General features: G+C 41.0%; 1 protein-coding gene across 1 annotated transcript in view; it reads left to right on the forward strand.

Moving 5' to 3' along the window:
• Positions 1–27,406, forward strand: part of aplp2 (amyloid beta (A4) precursor-like protein 2) — a 219,187-nt gene that overhangs the window by 145,272 nt on the left and 46,509 nt on the right. Inside the window, exons 9-12 of the mRNA XM_048615382.1 lie at positions 6,812–6,886; positions 14,389–14,547; positions 23,136–23,264; positions 24,471–24,570. Coding sequence (XP_048471339.1) covers positions 6,812–6,886; positions 14,389–14,547; positions 23,136–23,264; positions 24,471–24,570 — 463 coding nt within the window. The remainder of the gene's footprint in view (positions 1–6,811; positions 6,887–14,388; positions 14,548–23,135; positions 23,265–24,470; positions 24,571–27,406) is intronic.

Below are 27,406 nucleotides of genomic sequence, written 5' to 3' on the forward strand. Positions count from 1 at the left end.
AGCACCATATAGTATGGAAGGAAACCATTCAGCCTGTGCTTCACTTCTTGGAAAATAAATAAATTCTTAACATTGCCCTGACAAGACCCCTCAGAATCTTTCATGTTTCAAAACAATCACATCTCATTGTTACGCATTCTGATGAATATAAACTCAACTTGTCTTCATAAGACAACTTCGAGGTTTATAAAATCTGAACAGCCTCCAATCAAATGTATCCCTTTGTCAGTAAGGAGACCAAACTGTACAAAGTGCTCCACATGCAGTCTCAACTTGCAGCAAGGCTTCCCAACTTGTATACTGCATTCCTCTTGTAATAAAGACTTATGTTCCTTCCTATTTATTTAACTGCATGCTAAACTTTTGCGATTCATGTATAGGAGCAAGATCCCTTTGCAGTCTGTCTCCATAATCTGTTTTTCTGTTCTTCTTGCCAGAGTGGACGCAACCTCATATTTTCCCACATGCCAACAAACTATATGTATTCCTTTGCAGTCTTTTTGACAGCTTACTTGCCAACTTATCTCTGTAACATCTGCAAACCAGGCTGTAGCTCAGTCAATCTCTTCATCCAATTCATTATTATAGTTCATAAATAGTTCAGACCCCAGCACTGATCCTTGTAATGCTCCACAAGTTATGGTTTAAGTTGAAAGTGACCCAGTTAGCATGCATGCTAATATACAAGTTAAATTTTCATAACCCCTTAAGTAGCATCATCTTGAATGACTTTTGGATATCAAAATACATTATATATACTGAGTTCCTCTCAATTGCCCTGCTTGTCAAGTCTTCAAGTAACCATTTCAACATGGTTCCTTTGGCAGTACCCCACATTTAATTTATTATAATATTATTTAATTTAAGATCTCAATTTGTTATGTCATTTTTTTAAAGGAAATATCACCTCATAGATGAATGCAATGAAGCAGTCTGAGCCAGAGAATGTTATCTGAAATTGTTTGATCACTTGACACCACATCCACAAGCTTCAACGTCTCTGTGCAACTGTGTAGACTATGCTATATACACAATGTAGTTCAGTGATTCTAATGCTTCTCATAAGGTTAGAGAGTTATATCGCACGGAAACAGACCCTTCAGTCCAACCAGTGCACACTGAACATAATTCCAAACTAAACTAGTCCCACCTACCTGCGCTTGGCCCGTATCCCTCCAAACCTTTCCTATTCATGTACTCATCCAAATATCTTGTATACGTTTTAATTGTACCCGCATCCACCACTTCCTCTGGACGTTCATTCCACACATGAACCACCCTCTGTGTAAAAAATTTTCCCCTCATGCCTTTTTTTAAATCTCTCTCCACTCAACTTAAAGATGTGCCCCCTAGTCTTGAAATCCCTCATCCTATGGAAAAGACAACTATACCCCTTATTATTTCAAGTCGCCCCTCAATATCCAACGCTCCAGTGAAAAAAGTCCCAGCTTTCCAGCCTTTCTTTACACCTTCATACCCAACAACATCCTGGTAAAGCTCTTCTGAAGCCTCTCCAGCTTGATAATATCCTTCCTATAATTGGGCGACCAGAACTGGACACAGCATTCCAGAAGATGCCTTGCCAATGTTCTGTACAACCTTAACATGACGTCCCAACTCCTATACTCAAAGGACTGAGCAATGAAGGCAAACATCTTTTTAACCATCATGTCTATATGTGATGCAAACTTCAAAGAATTATGTACCTGAACACCTAGGTCCCTCTGTTCCACAACACTATTCAAGGCCCTACCCTGTTTATTGTATCAAAATGCAATACCTCGCAATTATTCAGATGACATAGGAGGACACTTGATTAATCAAATCCAAGCTATTTGTTGAGATCAATCCAGTCAGTCTCATTCACCAGATATATCCTGATAGCTCTTGAAGTTTATTTCCCTCTTCATAGAGTCCCTACAGTGTAGAAAGAGGCCGGTCGGCCCATCGAGTCTGCACTGACATTCCGTAGAGCATCCCACCAGACCCAGCACCCCCATCCCTCCCCATGTCCCATGGCTAATCTGCCTAACCTGCGCAACTCTAGATGCGATGGGGCAGTTTAGCATGGCCAGTCCACTTAACTTGCACATCGTTGGACTATGGGAGGAAACCAGAGCACCCAGAGGAAATCCACGCAGATACAGGAAGCATGTGCAAACTCCACAAGCACAGTTACCCAAGGCTGGAATCGAACCTGGGTCCCTGGCAGCAGTGCTAACCACTGAGCATCATGTCCCTTAAAACCGATGTACCAATCTGATTTCCTGCTCAGATCATTGATTACCACTATGTAGTGTGTTCCAGGTCATGCCTACTTGCACCATAAAATGTTTTTCCTTGCATCCCTTTTGCATCTTTTGTCCAAAATCTTGAATCTGTGCCCCTTAGCCCTTGTACCATCCGCTAATGGGAACAAACCAGCTTTAATTAAAATAAACATAACCTGTGCACCTCCATCAAATCCCCACCCTATCAATATCCATGATGCAAAGCGCACAAATGCACTTCCTTTACTTAAACTTAGTTCCTCTAGTTCCATACAGGACAATGGGCAGCGAAAGTCTGTCACTGGCCGTGGTCCTTTGCAGTCTCATTCACTGCAGCCAAGGTACTGTTCAACACCAGAAGGTCCTCCTTAAATTTCTTTGCCAAGTCTTTGGCCAACCACACCACACATCATCTGAAGATGTATGTTCTACCACCTATGCGGGTACACCCGAAGTGCTATCTCGGTCCTATCTCTGTCTTGATGTCCTGTAAGTTCCTCTGATCAGTCCTCTGTTGCACTTTTGCATTGGTGATGTGTCTCTAAGTTATGCCCAGAATTTTACATAGACACCACTGGTTGAAGACATTGAACTTTATCCTTCATATATAGAGATTGGCATATAAGGTTGCAGAAGTTATGCTCTTAGCCGTACAAAAGCTTGGTTCAACCCCACTTGGAGTACTGTGAGCAGATCTGGGCAGTGCATCTTAGGAAGAATATATTGGCCTGACCAAGTACAGTGTAGGTTTATGAAAATGATACCTGGATTTCATGGGTAAAAATATGAGGAGAGATTCGGCCTATTTTCTCTAGAATTGAGAAGATTAAGGATTGCTCTGATTGATGTCTACCAGATATTAACAGGAGAAGATGGGGTAAATAAACTACTTCCACTGGTTGAAGAATCTATAACTAAGGGGCATAGTCTAAGAATTGGGGCCAGACTGATCAGGAGAGAGGTTAGAGAGCAATTCTACACACAAAAGGTGGTAGACGGTTGGAACTCTCTTCCACAAATGTCAGTTGCAAGATCAGTTGTTAATTTTGAATCTAGGATGGGTCACTTTTTATTAAACAAAGTGATTGATGAATACGGATCAAAGGCAGATATAGGGTGTTAAAGACAGCGTTTGGCGCACTTGCCTTCGTTGGTCAGTGCATTAAGTACAGGAGATGGGACGTCATGTTGAAGAATTGATGAAGCCACTTGAAAATTTTGCTTTCAATTCTGGGGTCTTTCTGCTCCAGGAAAAATGTTGTTAAACTTGAAAGACTTGAAAGGATTTTGAGGGAATTGGAGGGTTTGAGCTATAGGGAGAGGCTGAATAGGCCTGGACTTTTTTCAGTGGAGTGTTGGAGGTTGAGTAGTGACCTTAAAGAAGTTTAGAAAGGGCATGGATAGGATGAATAGCCATGGTCTTTTCCTCAGGGTAGGGGAGTCTAAAACAAGAGGGCATAAGTTTAAGGTGAGAGGGGAAAGATTTAAAAGGGACCTGAGGGACAACTTTTTCATGCAGACGGTGGTGTGTGTGTGGAATGAGCTGCCAAAGATGGTGGTGGAGGTGGGTACAATTACTATGTTTAAAAGGCATCTGGATGGGTCTGTCAATGGTTGGACTGAAGGGTCTGTTTCCATGCTGTACATCTCTGATTCTAAAATTCAACTCTTGGCGACACCACTATTTTGTCATCCTCCTCTCTGAAAAGCTATTTATCGCCACTTGCAGTTTCTTGTCCACTCACCAATTTTGATCAAAGCTGACCCGAACCTTTCTGCAACCATAAGGGAACCATGTGCATTCACACCAAGGTCTCTCTGATCCTCTGTGTTTCCCAGGGCCCTACCATTCATCACACATTCCCTTGCCATGTTTGTCCTACCCAAATGCATCATTTCTCAGCTTTTCGGCTTGAATTCCGTTTGCCAGTGACCAGCCCGTCTATATCCTCGTAATCTAAGGCTGTCCTTCTCACTATTTACCATCCCACCAAATTTTGTATCATCTACGAGCTTACTGATTGTGACCCTACTACATTTATGTTGATTAATATAAATTATAAACAGCAAGGGCCGCAACACTGGCCTCTGTGGGAGCCCACTGGACACAGACTTCCAGTCAGGAAAACACTGCTCAGTCATCACCCTTTGCTTGCTGTGATTCAGCCAAATGTGGATTAAGTTTGCCAAATTTACTTGGATCCCATGCGCTCTTGCCTTTGCTGTCAAGTCTCCCATGCAGGACCTTATCAAAGCCTTGCTGAAGTCCAAGTAAACTATAACAGAAGCATTTCCTTCATCTAGATACCTGGTCACCTCTTTGAAAAATTCAATCAAGTTGGTGAGACATGACTTTTCCTTAACAAAACTATACTTGCCATACTTGATTCATCCCATCAGACTGATTTTGTGTCTCAGACTTGTTTCCAATAGCTTTTTTTAATTTTCATTCATGGGATGAGGGCATCACTGGCTAGGCCAGCATTTACTGTCCATCCCTAATTGTCCAGCGGGCAGTTATGAGTCAACCACATTGCTGTTGGTCTGCAGTCACATGCAGGCCAGACCAGGTAAGGATGGCAGTTTCCTTCCCTAAAAAGGATATTAATGAACCAGATGAGTTTTTCTGACAATTCCACCATTGATTCATGTTCATCATTAGCCTCTTAATTCCAGTTTTTTTATTGAATTTAAATTCCACAGTTTCAAATTCAGTCTCCCCACCAATGAGGTTTGACTGACTATACTAGGAGGAATAGAGTTGTAATTTCTGAGAATTATAATAGTGTATTACTGCTCTTTATAGGAGATTTATTTTTTGAGTGGCAGTATTGAGTGATTACATAAAATATAGAATTTAGAACCAAGCCATTTGGTCCAACCAGTCTGCACCTGTGTTTATACTCCAGGTCCCCTCTTAGAAGACAGGCAGACTCCTAAATCAACCACACTATAACTGCACTGAATTTCAGGTGACAAAAGTAAAATATTAAGGATTATGGAAATTGAAACTATGCAGAGAAGAATAACATTTCAAGTTGATGACTTTTCTCTGATACTGCCTGATATGAGTATTGACAGTATATTCTGTTTCAAAAGGTAGTTTACTTGTGTGTGTGGCAGATGTTTCTAACACAGTGGGCATGGCCACTGTATTGGTGGATGTCACTGGATAACACTATAGTTACTGTGGTCTTTGAGTCCTATAAGATTGGTTCTTTTGTTGGGACTTCTTGGTGTGTCATAGCGTCATAGAGCTGTACAGCATGGAAACAGACCCTTCAGTCCAATTCGTCCTTGCCAATCAGATATCCTAAATTAATCTAGCCCCTTTTGCTGGCATTTGGCCCATTTCCCTCTAAACCCTCTCTATTCATATACCTATCCAAGTGCTTTTTAACTGTTGTAATTGCACCAGCCTCCACCACTTACAGTGGTAGCTTATTCCATACACATACCACCCTCTGCGTGAAAAAGTTGCCCCTTACATTCCTTTTTAATCTTTCCTCTCTCACTTTAACCCTATGCTCTCTAGCTTTGGACTTCACTATTCTGGGGAAACAATCTTGGCTATTCACCCTACCTATGCCCCCCCATGATATTAGTAACTTCTATAAGGTCCCCCCTCAGCCTCTGTTGCTCCAGGGAAAATTGCCCCAGCCTATACAGTCTCCCTTTAGCTCGAACCCTGCAACCCTGACAACATCCTTGTAAATCTTTTTTGAACCCTTTTAAATTTCACAATATCCTTCCTATAGCAGGGAGGTCAGAAGTGAATGCAGTATTCCAAAAGTGGCCTAACCAATGTCCTGTGCAATGCAACATGACTTCCCAACTCCTGTACTCAATGCACTGGCCAATAAAATCAAGCGTACCAAATGCCTTCTTCACTATCCTGTCTACCTGCAGCTCTACTTTCGGGGAATAATGAACCTGCACTCCAAGATCTCTTCATTCAGCAACACTCCCCAGGACCTCAGGGAAGCTAGTTGATGTGGTTTATTTGGACTTTCGTAGGCTTCTGACATAATCCCACATAAGAGATTAATATGTAAAATTAAAGCACATGGGATTGAGAAGAGTGTTTTGAGATGGATAGAAAATAGGTCAGCAGGCAGGATGCAAAGTGTAGGAATAACTGGGTCTTTTTCTGAATGGCAGACAGTGACTAGGTGGGTACTGCAAGGTTCAGCACAAGGGCCCACTTTCAATCTATGTTTGAGATGAGGAAACTAAATCTGATGCCTCAGAATTTGCAGATGAGACAAAGCTGGGTGGAAGAGGGAAGGGTGAGCTGTGAGAAGGACGCTGGGATGTTGCAGTGTGATTTGGACATGCTGAGCGAGTGGGTGAATGCATGGCAAAAGCAATATAATGTGGATAACTGTGAAGTTATCTACTTTTGTAGCAAAAATAGAAAGACAGATTATTATTTTCAAATCAACCAATGAGGACTTAAAAAAAAAAAATCTGTTGCCTTTGAAATTATGGTAGGCAAAGTTCTCTGCAATTAGCTGACTGACTTTGTGCTTTTTTTTTAGGTGAGAGAGGAGTGGGAAGAAGCTGAACGACAAGCAAAGAATCTGCCCAAAGCAGAGAGACAGCTGTTGGTTCAGGTATGAGCACATTACCATTGTGGTCTTGGAAGTTCAAATTCCTAGTCTGGAATTCTACATGGTAAAAGCAGTGAATACTTTTATATAAATAATTATTTGACAAACTATTTATATTTGATTGACGAGGTGGTAATACATTTTGAAGTGAACTATATCCCAAATCATTTTCACATGGAAGTTTGCAGTTCTTGTTCTCTGAACAAGGAAATTCTGGACTCCATAATGCCTGTTTGAAGGAGACCTTTGCATTCATTACCAGCAAGATTTTCAAATTTGGATTTAAGGCTGATAAATCCCTAGGTCCTGGTTATCTATGTTGGAGAGTACTTAAAAAATGAAACGTGGTCCTAGAAATAGTGAGTGCGTTGCTAGTTATTGTCCAAAATTCTTTAGACTCTGGAACAGTTTCTACAGATTAGAGATTAGTTAATGTAACTTCACAATTTAAACAGAGAAGTAGGAAGAAAACAGGGAATTGTGGACCAATGGCATAGGTAATGGGGAAGATGTTAGAGGCCATTATCAAGGATTTTGTAGCAGAGCATTTAGAAAACAGTGGTAGAATCAGACACAGTCAGCATGGATTTACCAAATGAAATCATGCTTGACAAATTTAGAATTCTTTCTGGATGAAACCAGTAGAATTAGAGTCAGAGCTGTAGAGTATGGAAACAGACCCTTCGGTCCAACTCGTCCATGCCGACCAGATATCCTAAATAAATCTGGTCCCATTTGCCAGCATTTGGCCAATATCTCTTTAAACCCTTCCTATTCATCTAACCATCGAGATGCCTTTTAAATGTTGTATTTGTACCAGCCTCCATCACTTCCACTGGCAGCTCATTTCATACGCACACCACTCTCTGCATGAAAATGTTGCCCCTTACATCACTTTTAAATATTTCCCCTCTCACCTTAAGCCTACGCCCTCTAGCTTTGAATCCCTCACCCCAGGGAAAAGGCCTTGTCTATTCACCCTATCCATACACCTCATGATTTTATAAACCTCCCTAAGGTCACCCTCAGCCTCCAATGCTCCAAGAAAAGAACCTCAGCCTGTTCAGCCTCTCGTTATACCTCACACCCTCCAACCCTAGCAACATCCTTGTAAATCTTTTCTGAACCCTTTCAAGTTTTACAACATCCTTCCTATAGCAGGGAGACCAGAATTGCATAAAGTATTCCAAAATAGGCCTAACCAATGTCATGTACAGCTGCAACATGACTTCCCAACTCCTCGAGTCAATACAGTGGCCACTAAAGGCAAGCATACCAAACGCCTTCTTCACTGTCTCTTGTGACTTCACTTCAAGAAACTATGAACCTGCACTCCAAGGTCTCTTTCTTCAGCAACACTCCCCAGGACCTTACCATTAAGTATATAAGTCCTGCCCTGAATTTCCTTTCCAAAATGCAGCACCTCACATTTATTTAAATTAAACTCCATCTGCCATTCCTCGGCCCATTATCCCATCTGATCAAGATCCCATTTTATTCTGAGGTAACCTTCTTCACTTACCACTACACCACCAATTTTGGTGTCATCTGCAAACTTACAAACCATACCTCCTATGTTTACATCCAAATCATTTATACAAATGACGAAAAGCAGTGTACCCAGCACTGATCCTTGTGGAACAGTGCTGGTCACAGGCTTTCAGCCTGAAAAGCAATCCTCCTCCACCACCGCCCTCTGTTTTCTACCTTCGAGTCACTTCTGTATCCAAATGGCTAGTTCTCCCTTTATTCCATGCGATCTAACCTTACTGACTAGTCTACCATGAGGAACCTTGTTGAACGCCTTAATGAAATCCATATAGATCACGTCCTCCAATCTGCCTTCATTAATTCTCTTTGTTACTTCTTCAAAAAACTCAATCGAGTTAGTAAGACACAATTTCCCATGTACAAAGCCATGTTGACTATTCCTAATCAGTCCTTGCCTTTCCAACTACATCTAAATCCTGTCCCTTAGGATTCCCACCACCAATGTCAGGCTTACCGGTCTATAGTTCCCTGGATTTTCCTTACCATCTTTTTTAAATAGAGACACGACGTTAGCCAACCTCTAGTCTTGCAGCATGTCACCTGTGCCTATCGATGATACAAATATCTCAGCAAGGGGCCCATCAATCACATCCCTAGCTTCCCACAGAGTACACCTAATCAGATCCTGGGGATTTATCCACCTTCATGTGTTTTAAGACATCTAGCACCAGCTCCCCTGTAATCTGGATATTTTTCAAGGTGTCACTATTTATTTCCCCACGTTCTCTATCTTCCATATCCTTCTCCACAATAAACACTTGATGTAAAATACTCATTTAGTATCTCCCCTCATCTCCTGCAGTTCCACACATAGGCGGTCTTGCTGATCTTTAAGAGACCTTATTCTCTCCCTAGTTACTCTTTTGTAGAATCTCTTTGGATTCGCCTTAACCCTATTTGCCAAAGCTATCTAAAGTCCCCATTTTGACCTCCTGATTTCCCTGTTAAGTATACTCCTACTGCTTTTATACTCTTCTAGGGATTCACTCAATCCTTGCTGTCTATACGTAACACATGCTTCCTTCTTATTCTTGATCTAAACCTCCAGCATTCCTTTACACCTACCAGCCTTGCCCTTCACCCTAACAGGAACATACTGTCTCTGAACTCTTGTAATTGATCGGGGAGCCAGTGGATGTAGTTTATTTTGACTTTGAGAAAACTTTTGACATCGCCCTACATAAGAGATTAGCATGTAAAATTAAAGCATATGGGATTGGGGCCAGTGTATTGAGATGAACAGAAAGTTAGGTGGGAAGCAAACTGTAGGAATAACTGGGTCTTTTTCTGAATGGCAAGCAGTGACTAGTAGGGTACTGCAAGGATTGGTACAAAGACCCCAGCTACTCTCAATCTATGTTAATGATTGAGGGAACTGAATCCAATATCTGAAAATTTGTAGTAGAGACAAAGCTGGGTGGAAGGGTGAGCTGTGAGAAGGATGCAGAGATGTTGCAGTGTGATTTGGACAGGCTGAGCGAGTGCATGAATGCATGGCAAAAGCGGTATAATGTGAATAACTATAGCAAAAATAAGAAGGCAGATTATTATTTTAATTGCAATAAATTGAGAGAAGAGAATATTCAACAAGAACTGGGTGTCCTGTGTACCAGTCGCTGAAAGTGAGCACACAGTTGTAATAGGCAGTATAGTAGGCAAACCCTGTGCATTGGCCTTTCATAGTGAGAGGATTGGAGTACAGGAAAAGAGATTCTTTCTCTACAATTATACAGGACTTTGGTGAGGCCACACTTGGAATATTTTATGCAGTTTTAATCTCCTTATCTGAGGAAGGATGCTATTGCTAGAGAGGGAGTTCAGTGAAGGTTTACTGAATTGTTTCCTGGGATAGCAGGACTGAAACATGAAGAGAGATTGAGTCAGTTAGGATTGTATTCACTGGAGTTTAGAAGAATGAGGAGGCATCTCAGAAATTTATAAAATTCTAACAGGATTAAACAGGTAAGATGCAGGAGGGATATTCCCGATGGTGGAGGAGTCCAGAGCCAGGAGTCATAGTTTAAAGGTAAGAGTAAATTTCTTAGAACTGAAGAGGAGAAACTTCTTCACCCAGAGAGTGGTGAGCCTGTGGAATTGACTACCACTGAAAGTGGATGAGGCCAAAACGTTGTTTTCAAGAAGGAGGTAGATAAAGCTCTTGTGGCTAAAGGGATCAAGGAAAATTCAGGGACAGCAGGATTAGGGTGTTGATCAGCCGTGAGCATATTGAATGGCAGAATAGTCTTGAGGAGTTTAGTGGCCCATTCCTGCACCTATCTTCTACATGTAAAACAAAACTCCTTCTGTATTTAAAACTCTAGCCCTAATTGTCTTTTTCACCTCAGCTTTACTCCAGCTGTCTGCAAATTGCAAAAAAAAAGGGTCGTTCTAAGTGGTATAATGTGCCCAGAGTAAGAACAAGAGCAATGTGTGTGTAGATTATCTCTTTCACTTTTTAACATCCCATTATTTTGATAGCAAGATTCAAGGATCACGAGCCTTTGGGATCTAATTTAAGGTGTAATACATAATCCACACTGTTCCCAAGGGTAAGTCAGTTCGGGAGTTAGGTCCTTTGCTAAAACCTACTCATGAGATGTGGGTTTTGCTTACTGGGCAGCATTTATTGCTCATCCCTAAGGTGCCCAGGAGAAGGTGGTGCTGACCTGCCTCCTGAAAGCGCTGTAGTCCATTTGGTGTGAAGACCTGCATGGTACTATTGCAGCAGGAGGAGGTTCTCGTATTTTGACCCAGTAACACTGAAAGAATGGCAATATAGTTTGAAATCAGAAATGAGAGTGGCTTGGAGGGGTATTTGCAAGTGGTAATGCTCCCCCATTGATTGTTGAATTGCTTCATATTGTGAAGGAGAACTGGATAAACGTGGTTTAGAGAGTCCTGGTTTCTCTAATTTTTTCAAAAGCAGTAAGTTTCCCATTATGGAAATGGGCAGCCCTGTTGATTTTTGTTTGAATCCACAAAACTGAATTGTCCCGTTAAAACCAACAGTTAAGTATTCCATTCTGGGGTTAATAGAAAAATTGGCAAGTGTTTAAATTCTGTGACTGCAAAGGACCTTACTTCCTGTGGTTAACCATAATGGAGCATGGTTCACAGTGCCAGTTACTACAGTTTTGCTATCTACTGCACTCACTCGCAGCCATTGTGTCTCCCTTTTCTCAAACAAAAAATTCTCATACAGACTTTGGTGACCATCCATAGGTACACTTGGCAGGATCGTAGCAGAGATACCTATTGAATTTCTGCAGTTCATATAGTAAAGATGCTCCTACAGTGTCATATGCAATGGATTTTTTGGGTATCCAGGATACAGAAGTGGTGAAGGAGTAATGAAATATGTCCAAATAAGGATGATGAACATCTTGCAGGCAGAACTTGAGCGTGGTATTGCTCCTGTGCACCCACTGCCCTTGTTCTTCCAGGTGGTGAAAGTTGTAATTTTGAGAGAAATATCAGAGTTTACGTTGACATGGATGTGTTATACTGGATTTTTATGTGCTTGGACCGAAGGGGCGTCAAGAATAATTGCAGGAAATGTAGTGGACATGGTTAACTACAATGGAAGCACAGTTTCAAGAAAGGAAGATATAATTCAAGCACAGATATAGGTTCTGGCATCATTGGAATGAAGGAAGTAGGAGAATGGAATAGAATTCCTTAAAAGAAACTGGGTGGAAGGGAGTGTCCTCAAGATTGCTACAAGTGTCACAGAACATAGAACAGTGCAGCACAGCATTCAAACAGGCTGTTTGGTCCACTACGTTGAAGCCAACCACGATGCCATTCTAAACTAATCCCGTCTGCCTGGGCATGTCTATTTTTCTCTCTTCCCTGCCGGTTCATCTGTCTGTCTAAATGCCTTTTAAACGTTGCTATCGTATCTGCCTCTACCACCTCACCTGGCAGCGTTTTCCAGGCACCCACCACCCTCTGTAAAAAAAAAAAACTTATCTTGCACATCTCCTTTAAACTTTCCCCTCTCACCTTAAACCTATGTCCCTTGTACTTGACATTTCAACCCTGGGAAAAAGACACCAACTATCCATTCTATCAATGCCCCTCATAAGTTTATATACTTCTATCAGGTCGCTTCCTCAGGCTCCAACAGTCTAGCGAAAACAATTCAAATTTGTCCAACCTCTAATACAGTATGCTCCAATCCAGGCAACATCCAGGTAAACCTTTTGCATCCTCTTCAAGTCCTCCATGTCCTTCCTATAGTGTGGCGACAGAACTGCACACAATACTCCAAATGTATACAGCTGCAACATAACTTGCCACTTATACTCAATTACCCAACCAATGAAGGCAAGCATGCTGTGCACCTTCTTTACATCTTATCCACTTGTGTTGCCACTTTGAAGGAGCTTTTTGTGAAACACTCTTTGTAACTCTTGAGGCTATTGGCTTGCTCACCAAGCTGGCTGGTTATTGTCGACGTTGCGTCACCATGCTAGGTAACATCATCAGTACGGCCTCCAAAGAAGCAATGTGGTTCTACTTTGTTTGCTATTTGTATGATCCAGTCTGTTAAGCTGGGTCGTGTCATTTCCGGTTCTGTTCTGCATGAGTTTGTATATGGGGTCTAATTCCACATGTTTGTTGATTGTATTACGGGTTGAAAACTCTGGTAACTGCAAAGTACTTTCATTACAAATAGTGCATTCTTACTAAAATTAGACACTGTTTATCAGAATGATAGCTAAACTCCAAGAGTTAACTTAGAAAGAAAACATGGAGAAACTAGTATTGCATTTCATAAATTTAGCAGGTTAAGATAAGATTTGAAGCTTTCAAATATTTCAGCTTCCAAGATTTTATGGACAAAAGTTAGGGTAGATGGACAGAAACTGTCCACTGGCAGGTGAATCTAAGACTAGTCTAAAAACTAATTTCTCACGTTCCTGTTCCATCTTTTGGGAGTGAAATTAGGAATGACTAATTTCACACAAAAAAGGTGATTTCAATTTTGAACTTTGTTTTTAAATTGCAGTTGATGTTGATCAATTTTAAGTTTTAAATCTAAGATTGACGGCTTTTTTTTAACTAACAATGTTAAGGTACATTAATTTGGGTCTTGGATCAATGCTGATCTCATTGAATGGAGAAATGGCTTAACGTAGCAAATGGTCTATTGCTGTTATATTACCATCACAAAGGGGACACAAATGGCTACAATTTGTTATTTGAATATATGATCTGATATTGGTCATATGATTACAATATCGAGTATAAGGCGTTCGCATTGGGCAACTAAAATCATTGTTTCTTCTTTGTGTGTCAGGTCTTCTAACTCAATGTACTTATCTGAATAAGCTGTTAACTTACTCCCATCTTCATTCCGACCATAATATGTCTAAAGGAACCAATAATTCATTTATGTAGAATGAAAGCATGTCCCAAAGTGCTTTAAAGCAAATTATTTACAGTATGTCATTTCATGTAGCAGCCAGTTTGCCACAGCAATGTTTCATAAACAGCAATCATACAATGAATATCTGGTGTAGTGATGTTGTTTGAGGGATCCCAAACGTAGCCAGGACACTGGAGGCAGCTTCCCCTTCTCATCTTTGAGATAATGCTGTGGAATTTTATATCCACCTGTGAGGGCAGATGGAGCTCAGTTACCATCTCAGCTGAAAGACATCGCCCTTCAACTGTGATTGTCAGTACTGCTCTGGACTGTCAGTTTAGTTGATTTTCCAGAGTGGGAATTTAAGCAGAACATGACTGTTACTGAACTACAGCTGTCACAACTGTTCAACTGTTAAGTGTCTGTTCTTCCTTGCCCGCTGTCAAGTTCTATATGGTTTGATTTTTATATTAGTAATTGTACCTGAATGCTATTCTGAAGTGGAGTAACTACATCTTCGATCTTTGATGGTATTTAAGCATACTATGCAACATGCTAATGAGCTTTTCTTACTGCTCAGCATTTCCAGAGTATGGTTGAAGCTCTAGAGGAAGAGGCAGCCACTGAGAAGTTGCAGTTGGTTGAGACTCATCTTGCCCGTGTAGAAGCTTTGCTAAACGATCGTCGTCGTGTTGCATTGGAGAACTACCTCTCTGCATTACAGGCAGATCCACCACGTGTAAGTACTCATTGCTTTCAGTTCCTGATGAAATTTAGGATACAGACTATAAAACCAGAATGTGTACAATGAGGAAGTAACAAACAACATCGAGAAAGGGAACCAATGGATGGACCATTCTTAGATTTCCAAAAGACTTTTGACAAAGTGCCACATCAAAGAATACTGTGTAACATAAGAGCTCTTGGTTTTGGGGTTGTGTATTATTATGGATAGAGGATTGATTAGCTAATCTGAAGTGGATGAAGCGTAAAGGGTAATTTTTGGGAAGGCAAGATATGATGAATAATGTGCTTTGGGGATCAACGTTGGGATATCAGTTATTGACCATTTATATTGTCTAGCAACTATGTCCTTTAGGAAATGACCAGTAGTATGACTCGTGGACGTTAAAGTTTTCTGCCAAGCACATTTTGCACCATTGTCACCCTCTGCTCCTGAAAATTGTTGTTCAACGTGGAGGAGTATGTAGTAATTAGGAAATTTTCTTTCCCCTGTTTAACCTGAGTCTGGAGTCAATGTTGGGAACTCGCAGAGCAACTCCTCCTCGACTGTACACTGTTGTGCCGCCCCTTCTGGCTCTGTCCTGCATGTATCCAGGGATGATAGTGGTGTTTGGGACATTGTCTGTAAGGAATGATTCTGTGCTTATGTCTGTCAGACTGTTAGTTATTGTGTGAGACAGCTCTCCCAGTTTTGCACTAGCCCCCATATGTTACTAAGGAGGACTTTGCACGGTTGATAGGGCTGTATTTGCTGTTGTCATTTCCCATGCCAGATGGTACTTCTGGATTCATTTCTTTGATCAGACTTCATAGCTATTGTTACAACTGAATGGCTTGCTGGTACATTTCAAAGGTGGGTTGTGGGTTTTCAGTTGAATCAAGTACATTACTATGGTTTGTTAGACAGACCAGGTGAGGATGGCAGATTTCCTTACTTGAAGGATATTAGTTCACTGGATGGTTTTTCCAACTATCGATAAAACATTGTCATCATTAGATTCTTAATTCCAGATACTTTAAAAATTAAAGTTCTATCATTTGTGTTGCAAGATTTGAACCTAGTCCCCCTGCTGCAGATGCATCTGTCCATGTCAGTATCGGTAAGAGTGACCGCCGCACAGTCTTTGTTGAAACAAAGTCCCACCTTCATATTGCAAATACCCTTCATGTGTTGTGCGGTACTATCATGGTGCTAAATGGGACGGTTCCAACAGTTCTCATGTCAAGAATGGGCATCCATGAGGAGCTGTGAGCCATCAACAGCAGTAGACCTGTACTCCAACACAATCTTCAACCTCATGACCTTGGATATCACTACTCAACTGTTGCTATCAAACAGGGTGTATACCCTGGTTCAACAGACAGTGCAGGAGGGCATGCCAGGAGCAATCCAAGGCATACCTAAAGATGAAGTGTCGATCTGGTGAAGTTACACAACAGGCCTATTTGGGTGACACAGCGTAAGCAGCAAATTATAGACAGAGATCAGGGTTCCCGCACCCAATGCGAATAATGGCATTGAGTACTACCTATAAGATGCACTGCAGAAAATCACCAAAGATCCTTAGAAAACATCATCCAAACCCATGACCATTTCCGTCTAGGAGGGCAAGGGCCACAGACATACGCACCTGGAAGTCCTTCTCCAAACCTCTCACCATCCTGACTTGGAAATATATCACTGTTCCTTCACTGTTCCTGGGTCAAAATCCTGGAATTCCCTGCCAAAGGATATTGTAGGTCTACTCACAGCACATGGACTGCAGCGATTCAAAAAGACAGCCTACCACCATCTTCTCAAGGGCCACTGGAGATGAGCAATAAATGTTGGCCCAGCCAGTGATGCCATGTCCCATGAGTGAAGAAAATAAAAGGATCAGATCTTAATTCGGCAATCCTGCAATGATGGTGGACAATTAAACAACTCCCTGGAGGAGGCCGCTGTACAAATATCCCCATCCTCAAAATACTAGCACATCAGCTCAAAGATAAGGCAGAAGCATTCATCATTATTTCAGTCAGATATGTCAGTTGGATAATCCATTTCAGCCTTCTCCTGACGTCTCTGGCATCACAGGCCAATCTTTAGTCAATTCAATTCACTCCATCTGATATCAGGAAATGGTCGGAGGCACTGGATAGTCCTGACACCATTCCAGCAATTGTTCTGAAGACCTGTGCTTCAGAATTGGCCACACCCTAGCCAAGCTGTTCTAGTGCAGCTACAACACTGGAGTCTACCTGACAATGTGGAAAATTGAAACAAAAGCAGAAATTGCTGAAAAGTCTCAACAGGTGTGGCAGCATCTGTGGAGAGGAATCATAGTTAATGTTTTGGGCCTGGTAATCCTTCAGACCCAAAATGCTCATTCTGATTTCTCTCAACAAATGCTGCCAGTCCTGCTGAGATCTTCTGCAATTTCTGTTTTTGTTTCAGATTTCCAGCATCCGCAATTCTTTTGGATTTTTTTGTCTAATGTGGAAAATTGCCCAGGTATATCCTGTACATGAAAAGGAGGACAACTGCAACCAAGCTAGTTACTGCCCAATCAGTCTACTTGTGATCATCAGTAGAGTGATCAAAGGGATAATCAACAGTATAATCAAGCAGCAACAGCAATAACCTGCTCAGTGACACTTAGTTTGGATTCCTCAAGGACCACTCAGCTCCTGACCTCATTACAGCCTTGGTTTAAACATGGACAAAACAGCTGAATTTCATATGTGAGGTGAGAATGACAGCCCTTGATGTCAAAGCTGCAGTCAACCAAGTGTGGCGACAAGGAGCCCCAGCAAAACTGAAATTAATGGGAATCCAGGGCCAAACTCAAACCAGGGCAAAGTCATACCTGACATGGTTGTGGTTGTTGGAGGTCAGCCCCAGGACATCTCTGGAGGAGTTGCACAGATTAGTGTCCTAGGCCTAACCATCCTCGGCTGCTTCATCCGTGACTTTCCCTCCATCATAAGGTCTGAAGTAGGGATGTTTGCTGATGACTGCAAAATGTTCAGCACCATTTGTCACTCCTCAGATACTGAAAGTAAATGCAAATAAGGCTGGACAATATCCAGGCTTGGACTGACAAGTGGCAAGTAATATTGGGGCCACACAAATGCCAGACAATGACCATCTCCAATAAGAGACAATTTCACGACCATACCTTGACATTCATTGAGTCATACAGCCTGGAAACAGACCCTTCTCTCCAACTTGTCCATGCTGACCAGTTTTCCTAAACTGAAGTAGTCCCATTTGTCTGCATTTGTCCCATATCCCTATAAACCTTTAATCTATGTACCTGTCCAAATGTCTTTTAAATATAATTGTACCTGCCTCTATCTCTTTCTCTTGCAGCTCATTCCATATATTACCATCCTCGATGCAAATGTTGCCTTCATGTCCCTTTTAAATCTTACCTCTCTCACCTTAAACCTATGCCCTCTAGTTTTGAACTCCCCTACACTCAGAAAAAGACCTTGGCTATTTTATGCCCCTCATGATTTTATGAACTTCTATAAGGTCACCCCTCAACCTCTGACATTTTAGGGGAAAAAAGTCCCAGCCTATCCAGCCTCTACTTCTAACTCAAACCTTCCAGTCTCAGTAGCATCCTTATTAATCTTTATTGGACACTTTCCAGCTTAATCACATCTTTTTCTATAGCAGGACGACAGAATTGTAGGCAGTAGTCCAAATGTGGCCTTACCTCTGCCTTCTACAGCTGTAACATGACATCCCAACTCCTGTACTCGGTGCTCTGACTGATGAAGGCAAGTGTGCCAAATGCCTCCTTTACCACCCTGTTTATCTATTTCATGGAAATATGTACTTGCACCCTGAGGTCTTTCTGTTCTATAGCACTCCCCAGGGCTGAACATGAACTGTGTAAGTTTTACCTTGGTTTGTCTTCCTAAAATGCAACACCTTGCATGTATCTGAATTAAACTCCATCTGCCATTCCTTGATCCACTGGCCCAGTTGAACAAGATTCCATTGCACCTTTAGATACTCTTCTTCACTGTCTACGATACCACCAATGTGGGTGCCACCAAAAAACTTACTATATTCTAAGCCAAATCATTTATATAAATGGCAAATAACAGTGGATCCAGCACCGATCCTCACAGTACACCTCGGGTCACAGGCCTCCAGTCTAGACAACAACCCTCTACCACTACCCTCTGTCTCCTAACGTCAAGCCAATTTTGTATTCAATTGACTTGCTCTCCCTGGAATCCATGTACTAACTAATCTAATCTTACTAACCAGTCTACCATGTCAAACTTATTGAAGCCTTGCTAAAATCCACGTGGACAACATCTACCACTCTGCCTTCATCTATCTTTTTGGTTACCTCTTCAAAAAACAATCAAATTTTTAAGATGTTAATTCGCATGCACAAAGCCATGCTGACTATACCTAATCAGTCCTTGCCTTCCAAATGTATGTAGATCCTGTCTCTCAGAATCCTTTCCAACAATTTATCCACCACTAACATTAGGCTCACTGGTCTGTAGGTTTTTCCCTTGCAGCCTTTCTTAAATAATGGCGCAACACTAGCCACCCTCCAGTCTTCTGGCATCTGACCCATGGCTGTTAATTATATTAATCAGGGACCCTGAAACTTCTTCCCTAGCTTTCCAGAATCTTCTGGGATACATTTGATCAGGTCCTGGGGATTTACCTACCTTTGCGTGTTTTAAAACCTCCAGCTCCATCTCTGCTGTAACCATGGATTATCTTCAAGAAATGACTACTTATTTCCCTGTGTTCCCTAGCTTTCATGTCTTTCTTTGTTGTAAATATTTACAACAAATATTCGTTTAGGCTCTCACCCATCTCCTGTGGCTCCACACATAGACAAGCTCGTTGATCTTTAAGAGGCCCTATTCTCTCCCTAGTTACTTCATTGCCCTTAATATACTTGTAGAATCTCTTTGGATTCTCCTTTACATTATCTGCCAAAGCTTTTCACATTCCCCTTTTGTCCTCCTGATTTCCCTCTTAAGTGTACTTCTATACCTCATATACTCAAGGGATTGATTTGATTTCAACTGTCTGGACCTGATACATGCCTCCTTTTTCTTGACCAGAGCCACAATATCCACTGTTCCCTACTCCTGCCAGCCTTACCCTGCACACTGACAGGAACATGCTGGGCCTGAGCACTCATTATCACACTTCTGAAAACCTCCCATTTGCCAGACATCCCTTTATCTGTGAACAACCTGTTGTAGTCAACTTTTGAAAGTTTTTGTCTAATAACATGAAAATTGAGAAGTTTAACTTGTGAACAAGGCCTATCCTTCTCTGTAACTAAAACTAATGGAATTCAATGGCATTGCCATCACCGAATTCCCCACTGTCAACATCCTGAGGGTTCCCATTGACCACTCCATGACTCTATGGACTTGTCAGATAAACACAGTGGCTGCAAGAGCGGATCATTAGCTAGGAATACTGTAGCAAGTACTCACCTCCTTACTCCCCAGAGCCTGTCCACCATTCTCAAGACACAAATTGAGTGTGTTGGCATGCTCCCCACTAACCTGGATTTGTGCAGCTCCAATAACACTCAAGAAGCTTGACACCATCCAGCACAAAGCAGTCCACTTGTTTGGAACTACATCCTCAAGTCACCACTCTATCCACCACTAACACTCAATGGCAGCAGTGTGTACTATCTACAAGATGCGCTGCAGAAATTTGCCAAAGATTCTTAAATAGCAGTACTTAGGTAGACTCCCCTCCAAGCCACTCACCATCCTGACTTGGAAATAATTCACTGCTCCTTCACTGTTGCTGAGTCAATAACTTGGAATTCCTTCCCTAATGGCATTGTGGGTCTACCTACAACGCATGGACTGCAGCAGTTCAAGAAGGCAGCTCACCACGATCTTCTTAAGGGATCTAGGGACAGGCAATAAATATTGGTAAGCCAGTAATACCCACATCCCATAAGGGAATAAAATAAATGTTAATAATTTGGACTAAGGAACCGACTGCACTGTTGTAATTTTTTTTTAAATCTTACAAAGAAAGAAGGGAAAGTAGGTTGAAGAGCCACTAAGAAGTCTGCAAAGCAGTACAGATAGGTTAAGTGAATGAGGAAAACTGTGGCAGCTGGAGTACAACGTTGGAAACTGTGAGCTTGTCCACTTTGGCAAGGAGGAAAGGAAAGCAGTGTGCTATTTAAATGGAGAGAGATTGCAGAACTGGGTTACATATGAATTGCAGAAAGTTAGTATGCAGGTGAAGCAAATCATAAAATAAGGGAAATGATATGTTTTCTTTTATTACAAGGGAAACAGAATATGTAAATATGAATGTGTGCTACAGCCACTTAAGAGCATTGCTAAAAACACATCTGAGGCACTGTGTTCATTTTTGGTTCCCTTATTTAAGAATGGATATAAATAGATTGGAAACAGTTCCAAGAAAGTTAATTCAACTGATATCTGGGATGGGGGTAATATCTTCAGGAAAGATTAGACACCTGGGCCTTCTCCATTGGAGTTTAGAAGAATGAGATGTGATCTTATCGCAACATACAAAATCCTGAAGAAACTTGACAGGTCGGACTCTGAAGAGATGTTTCCTCTTGCCAGAACTAGAAACCACAGTTGACAAAATAAGTGGTCTCCCATTTAACACTGTGAGGAGGAATTGTTTTCTTTGAGGGTCAGTGGTGTTTTTGATTTCTTCTTCAGTATGTGACGGGGGCTGGATGATTGAATATTTTTAAGGCAGAGGTAGATTCTTGACTAACAAGGGAATTAATACCTTGTGGTACATTCGAATGTGAAGTTGAGGGCACAGTCTGATCTGCTGAAATCTTACTGAATGAGGGAGCAGGTTTGAGGGACTGACTGGGCTATTTTGTGCTTATAATTTATATGAAATGACCCCCTCCCTTTCTTACACACAAACTTGATATTTCTTGTATGAAATGAAGTAAACCAGCAAGGCTGGGTAACCACAATAAATTAGTCAGATTTCCCATGTACTTGCAATGAGTTCGAGTTGATGACTTCTGAGGAATAATAAATTAATCTTGCATGTCTTAAAAGTAAGAAAGACCTCTATCCTGAGTGCCTGCTCCCAAATGATGCACAGTTGACAAATTCAGGTATCATCAGGAGAGCAATTATCTAATTTCTAACTTCTAAATTATATTGCAGTTAATGCATGCTCCTGTCGGCAAAATGGCTGGGATTTTCAGTTATACCTCATTCAAAAGGTTCCTTTTAAATACCCAGAATTAATTGCTCTAATTTGGTATCAACCAGGGAAATACTGAGAAAAAGCTTCAAATAACCCTGTGGCTATATGATTTCAGGTGATTTCACAGTAAAAGTCAGCTTTTGAATATTATGGTCACAATAAAGTGCAAAAGATCAAGAACTCTGGGTTGAAATACTTGTGGTGCCTCTTGGGTCACGCTATTTCCAAGTCATTCTGAGTAAAAGTCTGTTCCAATTTCTGGCCATAATAAATGCTTGGGCCTATGTATCTGATTCTGTTGTGGAACGTCTACAGCTGTATGCTGAGCATGGCAGCAAGTGGCAAATAATTGCAAGGTAGTAAATAATTGCCTTGGCGCTGCAGATTGGGCCTTGTTCCACTGTTTGTTCGTTCAGGGTGTCGGTTTGATCTAGGAGTGATAGAATAATGAACACTGCTTGCTACAGTTGCCAGTGTGAAAATTGTGCCTATTTTGGGTGACGCTTGCTTTCACCTGATTCAGTACATATGAATTTGCAAAGCTCTTTGAAAAAATATTGTATTCCCTTTCCCAGCTGGCTTGTCTCTTTTTCCCACCTCTCTTCCTTTCTCCCTTCCTTGCTACTTCTGTCTTTGCCTTCTCCTTCTATTTTATTTTTACCAATACTCCTGTGTTAGCTCTTATGTCTATTGCCCTTACCTTTTTTGATATCTTTGCTACATATTTTTATGATCTGTTTGCCCCTTTTTGAGCACAATCTGATCTCATTCTCCTTGTCATCTTCCCACTTTTCCTGTGCACTTATGCTGAACACTGATTTTTATTTTGACTTCAGATTTACCTCAGTCCCTTCCCTAAAATAAAAGTGACAAAATAAAACAATGATGATGTAGGGGTTTGAAAGCATCTGGAGTTCATGTTGAGTGGTTAATGAAAAGCCCAATATGTGAAACTGAAGTAGTTTTCATTGTAAGACCATAAGATAGGAGCAGAGTTAGGCCATTTGGCCCATCGAGTCTGCTGTGCCATTTGGTCATGGTTGATACGTTTCTCAACACCATTCTTCTTTCTCCCCATAAGCCTTGATCCCCTTAGAAACCAAGAACCTATCTACCTCTTTCTTAAATACATTCAATAACTTGGCTTCATGGTGGGGGCAAATGTTCCAAAAATGAGCTGAAGATCAAGAGATAGGAGTTTGAGGATTGTTTGCTTAGTTGCTCAGCGTTTGAGCTGGCAGTATTAATGTCGACATTTCTGAATGAAACGTGATGCTGTTTTAGAACAACATTTCAGTATTGACCTTCATTGTGGCCTTCTGACGGACACTGATGTTTTTGAATTTCTTTGTTTGTAGCCTCATCGGATCCTGCAGGCCCTGAAGCGCTATATCCGTGCAGAGCAGAAGGACCGGCAGCACACTCTTCGACACTATCAGCATGTCATGGCTGTAGATCCGGAGAAAGCAGCACAGATGAAATCACAGGTGAGTGAAATGTTATGAAACACAGATTGCCCCTGTTACCAAATGACAAGGAAACCTTCTACTGCTCAGTGTCTGGCTCATCTCTAGGATGCTCCTGAGGCATAGGCTTCAAATGCAAGCTGTTTTTGGGCCTGAATAGTTTCAGATTTTCTAACTAAATGTAGTAAAATAACTCCAAGGTTGAATGTGCTTTTTTTAAAAAAACGTGGAAATATATAAGAATGTACGCAGAAGAAGGCCATTCTACCCATCATTTTGTTTTTGTTTCAGCACTGGCTCTTTTGAGCATTTTAACTTGGTACCAATCTCCTGTCTTTTCCCCAGAACTTTGCGCATTATTTCTATCTAGTTAATCATCCAATGCCCACTTGAATGCCTCAAGTAAATCTGCCTTCCAGACCTGAACCTCTCATGACATGAAAAAGTATTTTTGAACATCCCATTTGATAGTTTAATACTTCAATTCTGTGCCCTCTTGTCCTTGATCCTTTTATGAGCAGGAACAGTTTCTCATTATCTACTCTATCCAAACCTCTCATGATTTTGAAAATTTTTATCGAATCCCTTAAGCTTCTCCTCACCAAAGGGAATACTCCCAGCCTCTAAGCTATTCTTATCCTGGAACCATTCTTGTAAACCTCTTCTGTGTACTGTCAAGTGCGTTCACATCCTTCTGTTAATGTGTACCCAGTACAAGCTCATAATTTCATCTGAGGCGTAGCAAGTGTCTTTTATAAGCTTAGCAGGAGCTCATTACAGTGATAAATGGGGATTTTATTCTCAGAACATGTCTAAGACTTGACATCAATATTGTATTTCAAGATGCAGAAACTACTCTATGATCAGAACAAATAGTAAGATTGAACACATTATAGTGAGACAAATAACATTTATCTTTGGTTGTACATGTTAAAAGAGAAAATTTAGCTCGAACACCAGCAGATCTGTCCAGCATTCGTGTCATTATCCAAAGATGACACCTCCAGCACAGCAGTTACATCACTGGCATTTTGTTCTGGATTTGTCTCATGCCTGAAGTGGAATTTGAATCCAAACTGTCTGTGTTAAAGATGAGAGTGAGCCAAGCACAGTGCAAGAAAAACAGAAACTATCTAGTTGCTGTGATTGATTCTGTTTGGATTTCATTATTGTTAACATATGCAAGGCAATCTTGAAAAGCTTAATATGATTGTCTTCCGCATCTAGGTGGTGACCCACCTACGTGTTATCGAGGAGCGGATGAACCAGAGCCTCTCTCTGCTTTACCAGGTGCCACTTGTTGCTGAGGAAATCCAAGATGAGATTGGTGGGTACAAGTCCTGCAGAATAATCAGTTGCTTGTGTTTAATAGTCTAAGAATGCTTACAATGTAGAAAAATATTTTGATTACTCTCTGTGTAGATGACAGATTCACACTGGTGAACTAGGCTCGACACAATCTTAGTTGTTCCTTCTGGTTATTGCAGCACTTTTTTTATTAATTTGGAAAGCACAAGAGGTGCTTCACTGAACTTGGAACTAATCCATCACTTTTTTATGGGCAGTCTTGAATCTTGACCTATGCGACTAGCCATAAACTTCCACATTGAGTTGCTATTTGCCAGTTCCTAACCAGAAACACTTCAGTTGATGTTTCCCTTTGTGGTGGGAAATTTTATAACAACTTTAATGTATCTCTCAAGGTTCACCTGGCAAAACCCTGGGAGTTAGGCAAAGCCCCCTTTTCTCTATGATAATGATGGATTTCAGCAAATTATAATAGGATGTTATCATATATCTGTATTGGGAAAGTACAAAGACTGCATACGATAAACAGTGAATCTTATATACATGGGTCTTTACATACTACCACTTAATAGGATTCAATTTCACACTAATTGAGTAAAATCCTGTTCTTGGTCAGCAAGACTGCTGTGTAGCTCTGCTTTTTGGTTCTTTGCATCTTCAAGTCGATTAAGATTTGACCTTCACAAGATATAAAAACTGAGGGTGATTGAAATACCATTTCATGTGCAGTTATTAAATTCATGCACATTCTTAACTTATATTTACATTGCAGCTTTGAACCAACCAGAAACCAATCATTTTACCATTTGAAAACTTTGGCCTGCTATTTCCTTTTCAGTTATCCAGTTCCCCTCAAAGTTTGTTTTGTTTCTGCTTCCACATCCATTTGAGGCAGAACATTTCAAATGAATGTAACTCACTTGAAACAAATATCCAATTTTTGGTCCATCTTCTGAAATCTGTCTCCATTGGTTAATGATTCTTTGGCCACTGGGAAGACTGGAATTACCTACTTTGAGCAGATAGGGAAATTTAATATCAATGTCAAAATTATGATGATTCTCATTGTTAGTGTCAGTCTTGTAAATCGGCACTGTACCCTTCCAAAGGCCTTGACATACTTTTTGAAGTGTGATGCTATGCCAGAATTGGACTCAGTTTCTGAACATAATTTTTGTCATTTACCACAAACTATGTTGTAGAATAACATAACAAGGATGCAGGCTGAAAAAAAAATAGGCTAAGTGGGCAAAAATCCAGCAGATAGAGTATAATATGAGAAGTGTGAAGTTGTTCAATTTACCAGGAAGAATTAAAAAGCACTATCATTTATATCGGAGCATAACTGCAGAATTCCCTTGTGCGGAGGCTTTGAAATGTTCTCGTGTATGATTCACAAAAAGTTAATACATAGGTGCATGAAGTAATAAAGAAGGCTAATGGAATACTGTCTGTTAACACGAGGAATTGAACATAAAAGCAAAGATATTATGCTTCAGTTACATGGGACAGCTCAAATATTGTGTACACTTTTAGACTCATTATTTAATGAAGCATTTACATGGAAACAATTCAGAGGATACCTGATATGGACAAGTTGTCTTATCAGGACAAGTTGTCTTATCAGGAAAAGTTGAACAGGCTGGGCTTGTTTTCACTGGAATTTAGAAGAGTGAACAGTGATTTGATCAAAGTTTATAAGATTCCAAATGTTCTTGATAGGATGGATATGGACAGGATGTCTGCAATTGTGGATGTGTCCAGAACTAGAGAGCACTGTTTGGGGGTCACCCTTGGTCTGAGATAATGGTGAAATTTTTCTGAGTTGGGCAAATTTGGAATGTTTTACCTCAGAAGACAAGGAAAGCAGGGCGATTGAATATTTTTCAGGTTGAGACGGATAGATTGTTGTTGGGCAAGGGATCACTAGTATCAGGCTTAGATGAGATTATGGAACTGGGGACACAAACAGATGAGCCCTGATCTTAAATAGTAGAGGTGGCTTGAAAATTCTGCTCCTAGTTTATACATTCATTCATACATTCAGCAGTTTGATACAACAGTGGTTTTGTTGGCCATTTCAGAGCCAAGCATACTGCAATGGATTTGGAGTGACATGTAGGCCCCAGCTGAGGAAGACAGATTTTCCTTCCCCAAGTAAACCAAATAGGTTGTACAGCATTCATCAGTGATTTTGCAGTCACCACTAGACTAACATTTGATTTGAGATTCATGATTTTGAATTCAGATTTCACCATCTGCTGCAGTGTGATTCAAACGTATGTCCCCAGTACACAGGCTGGGGCTCTGGATTATTAGTCCACTATTATTATATTATATTCTCCCCATCCCCTAATACTGATGCTGAGACCCGAACTGATTTTTTTGTACTCTATGCCTTTTTCACAGCCTTATAACATCAACTTTAGCTCAGAGTTTCATGTTGATTGCAGTTTTGTTACTTTGCATTTGTCTATATCAAATGCCATTTACAGGTGGTCCTTGACTTGTGAATAGTTGTACTTATGAGCGAGAGCCCATAAGATTCATGATCTGGGATGTCGCATTTGTTCTTGCAAACAGAAGAATAGAGAAGTGATGCAATGTAGTATCCACATGGCACCATTTCATTTAACCCCCACCCCAGCTTGGCTGAGTGCAACCTGACAGCACCATAAATGCAATGTCAGGCCAGTGGTTCTGGCCTCCTGTCCCTCCTTCAGTGTCGTCCCCAAGGCTGACAAAAAAAGTGGCTAAAATAAGCTCTGAAAACACACCTCAAAGTGTTGACCTGGCCCACAGAGTCTGGATTCTGTTGTTGGGTAAATGGAGCATTGTCCATTACAAACCACACT

The sequence above is a fragment of the Rhincodon typus genome, chromosome 32, assembly GCF_021869965.1.
Source record: "Rhincodon typus isolate 14 chromosome 32, sRhiTyp1.1, whole genome shotgun sequence".
In the NCBI taxonomy this organism is placed as follows: domain Eukaryota; kingdom Metazoa; phylum Chordata; class Chondrichthyes; order Orectolobiformes; family Rhincodontidae; genus Rhincodon; species Rhincodon typus.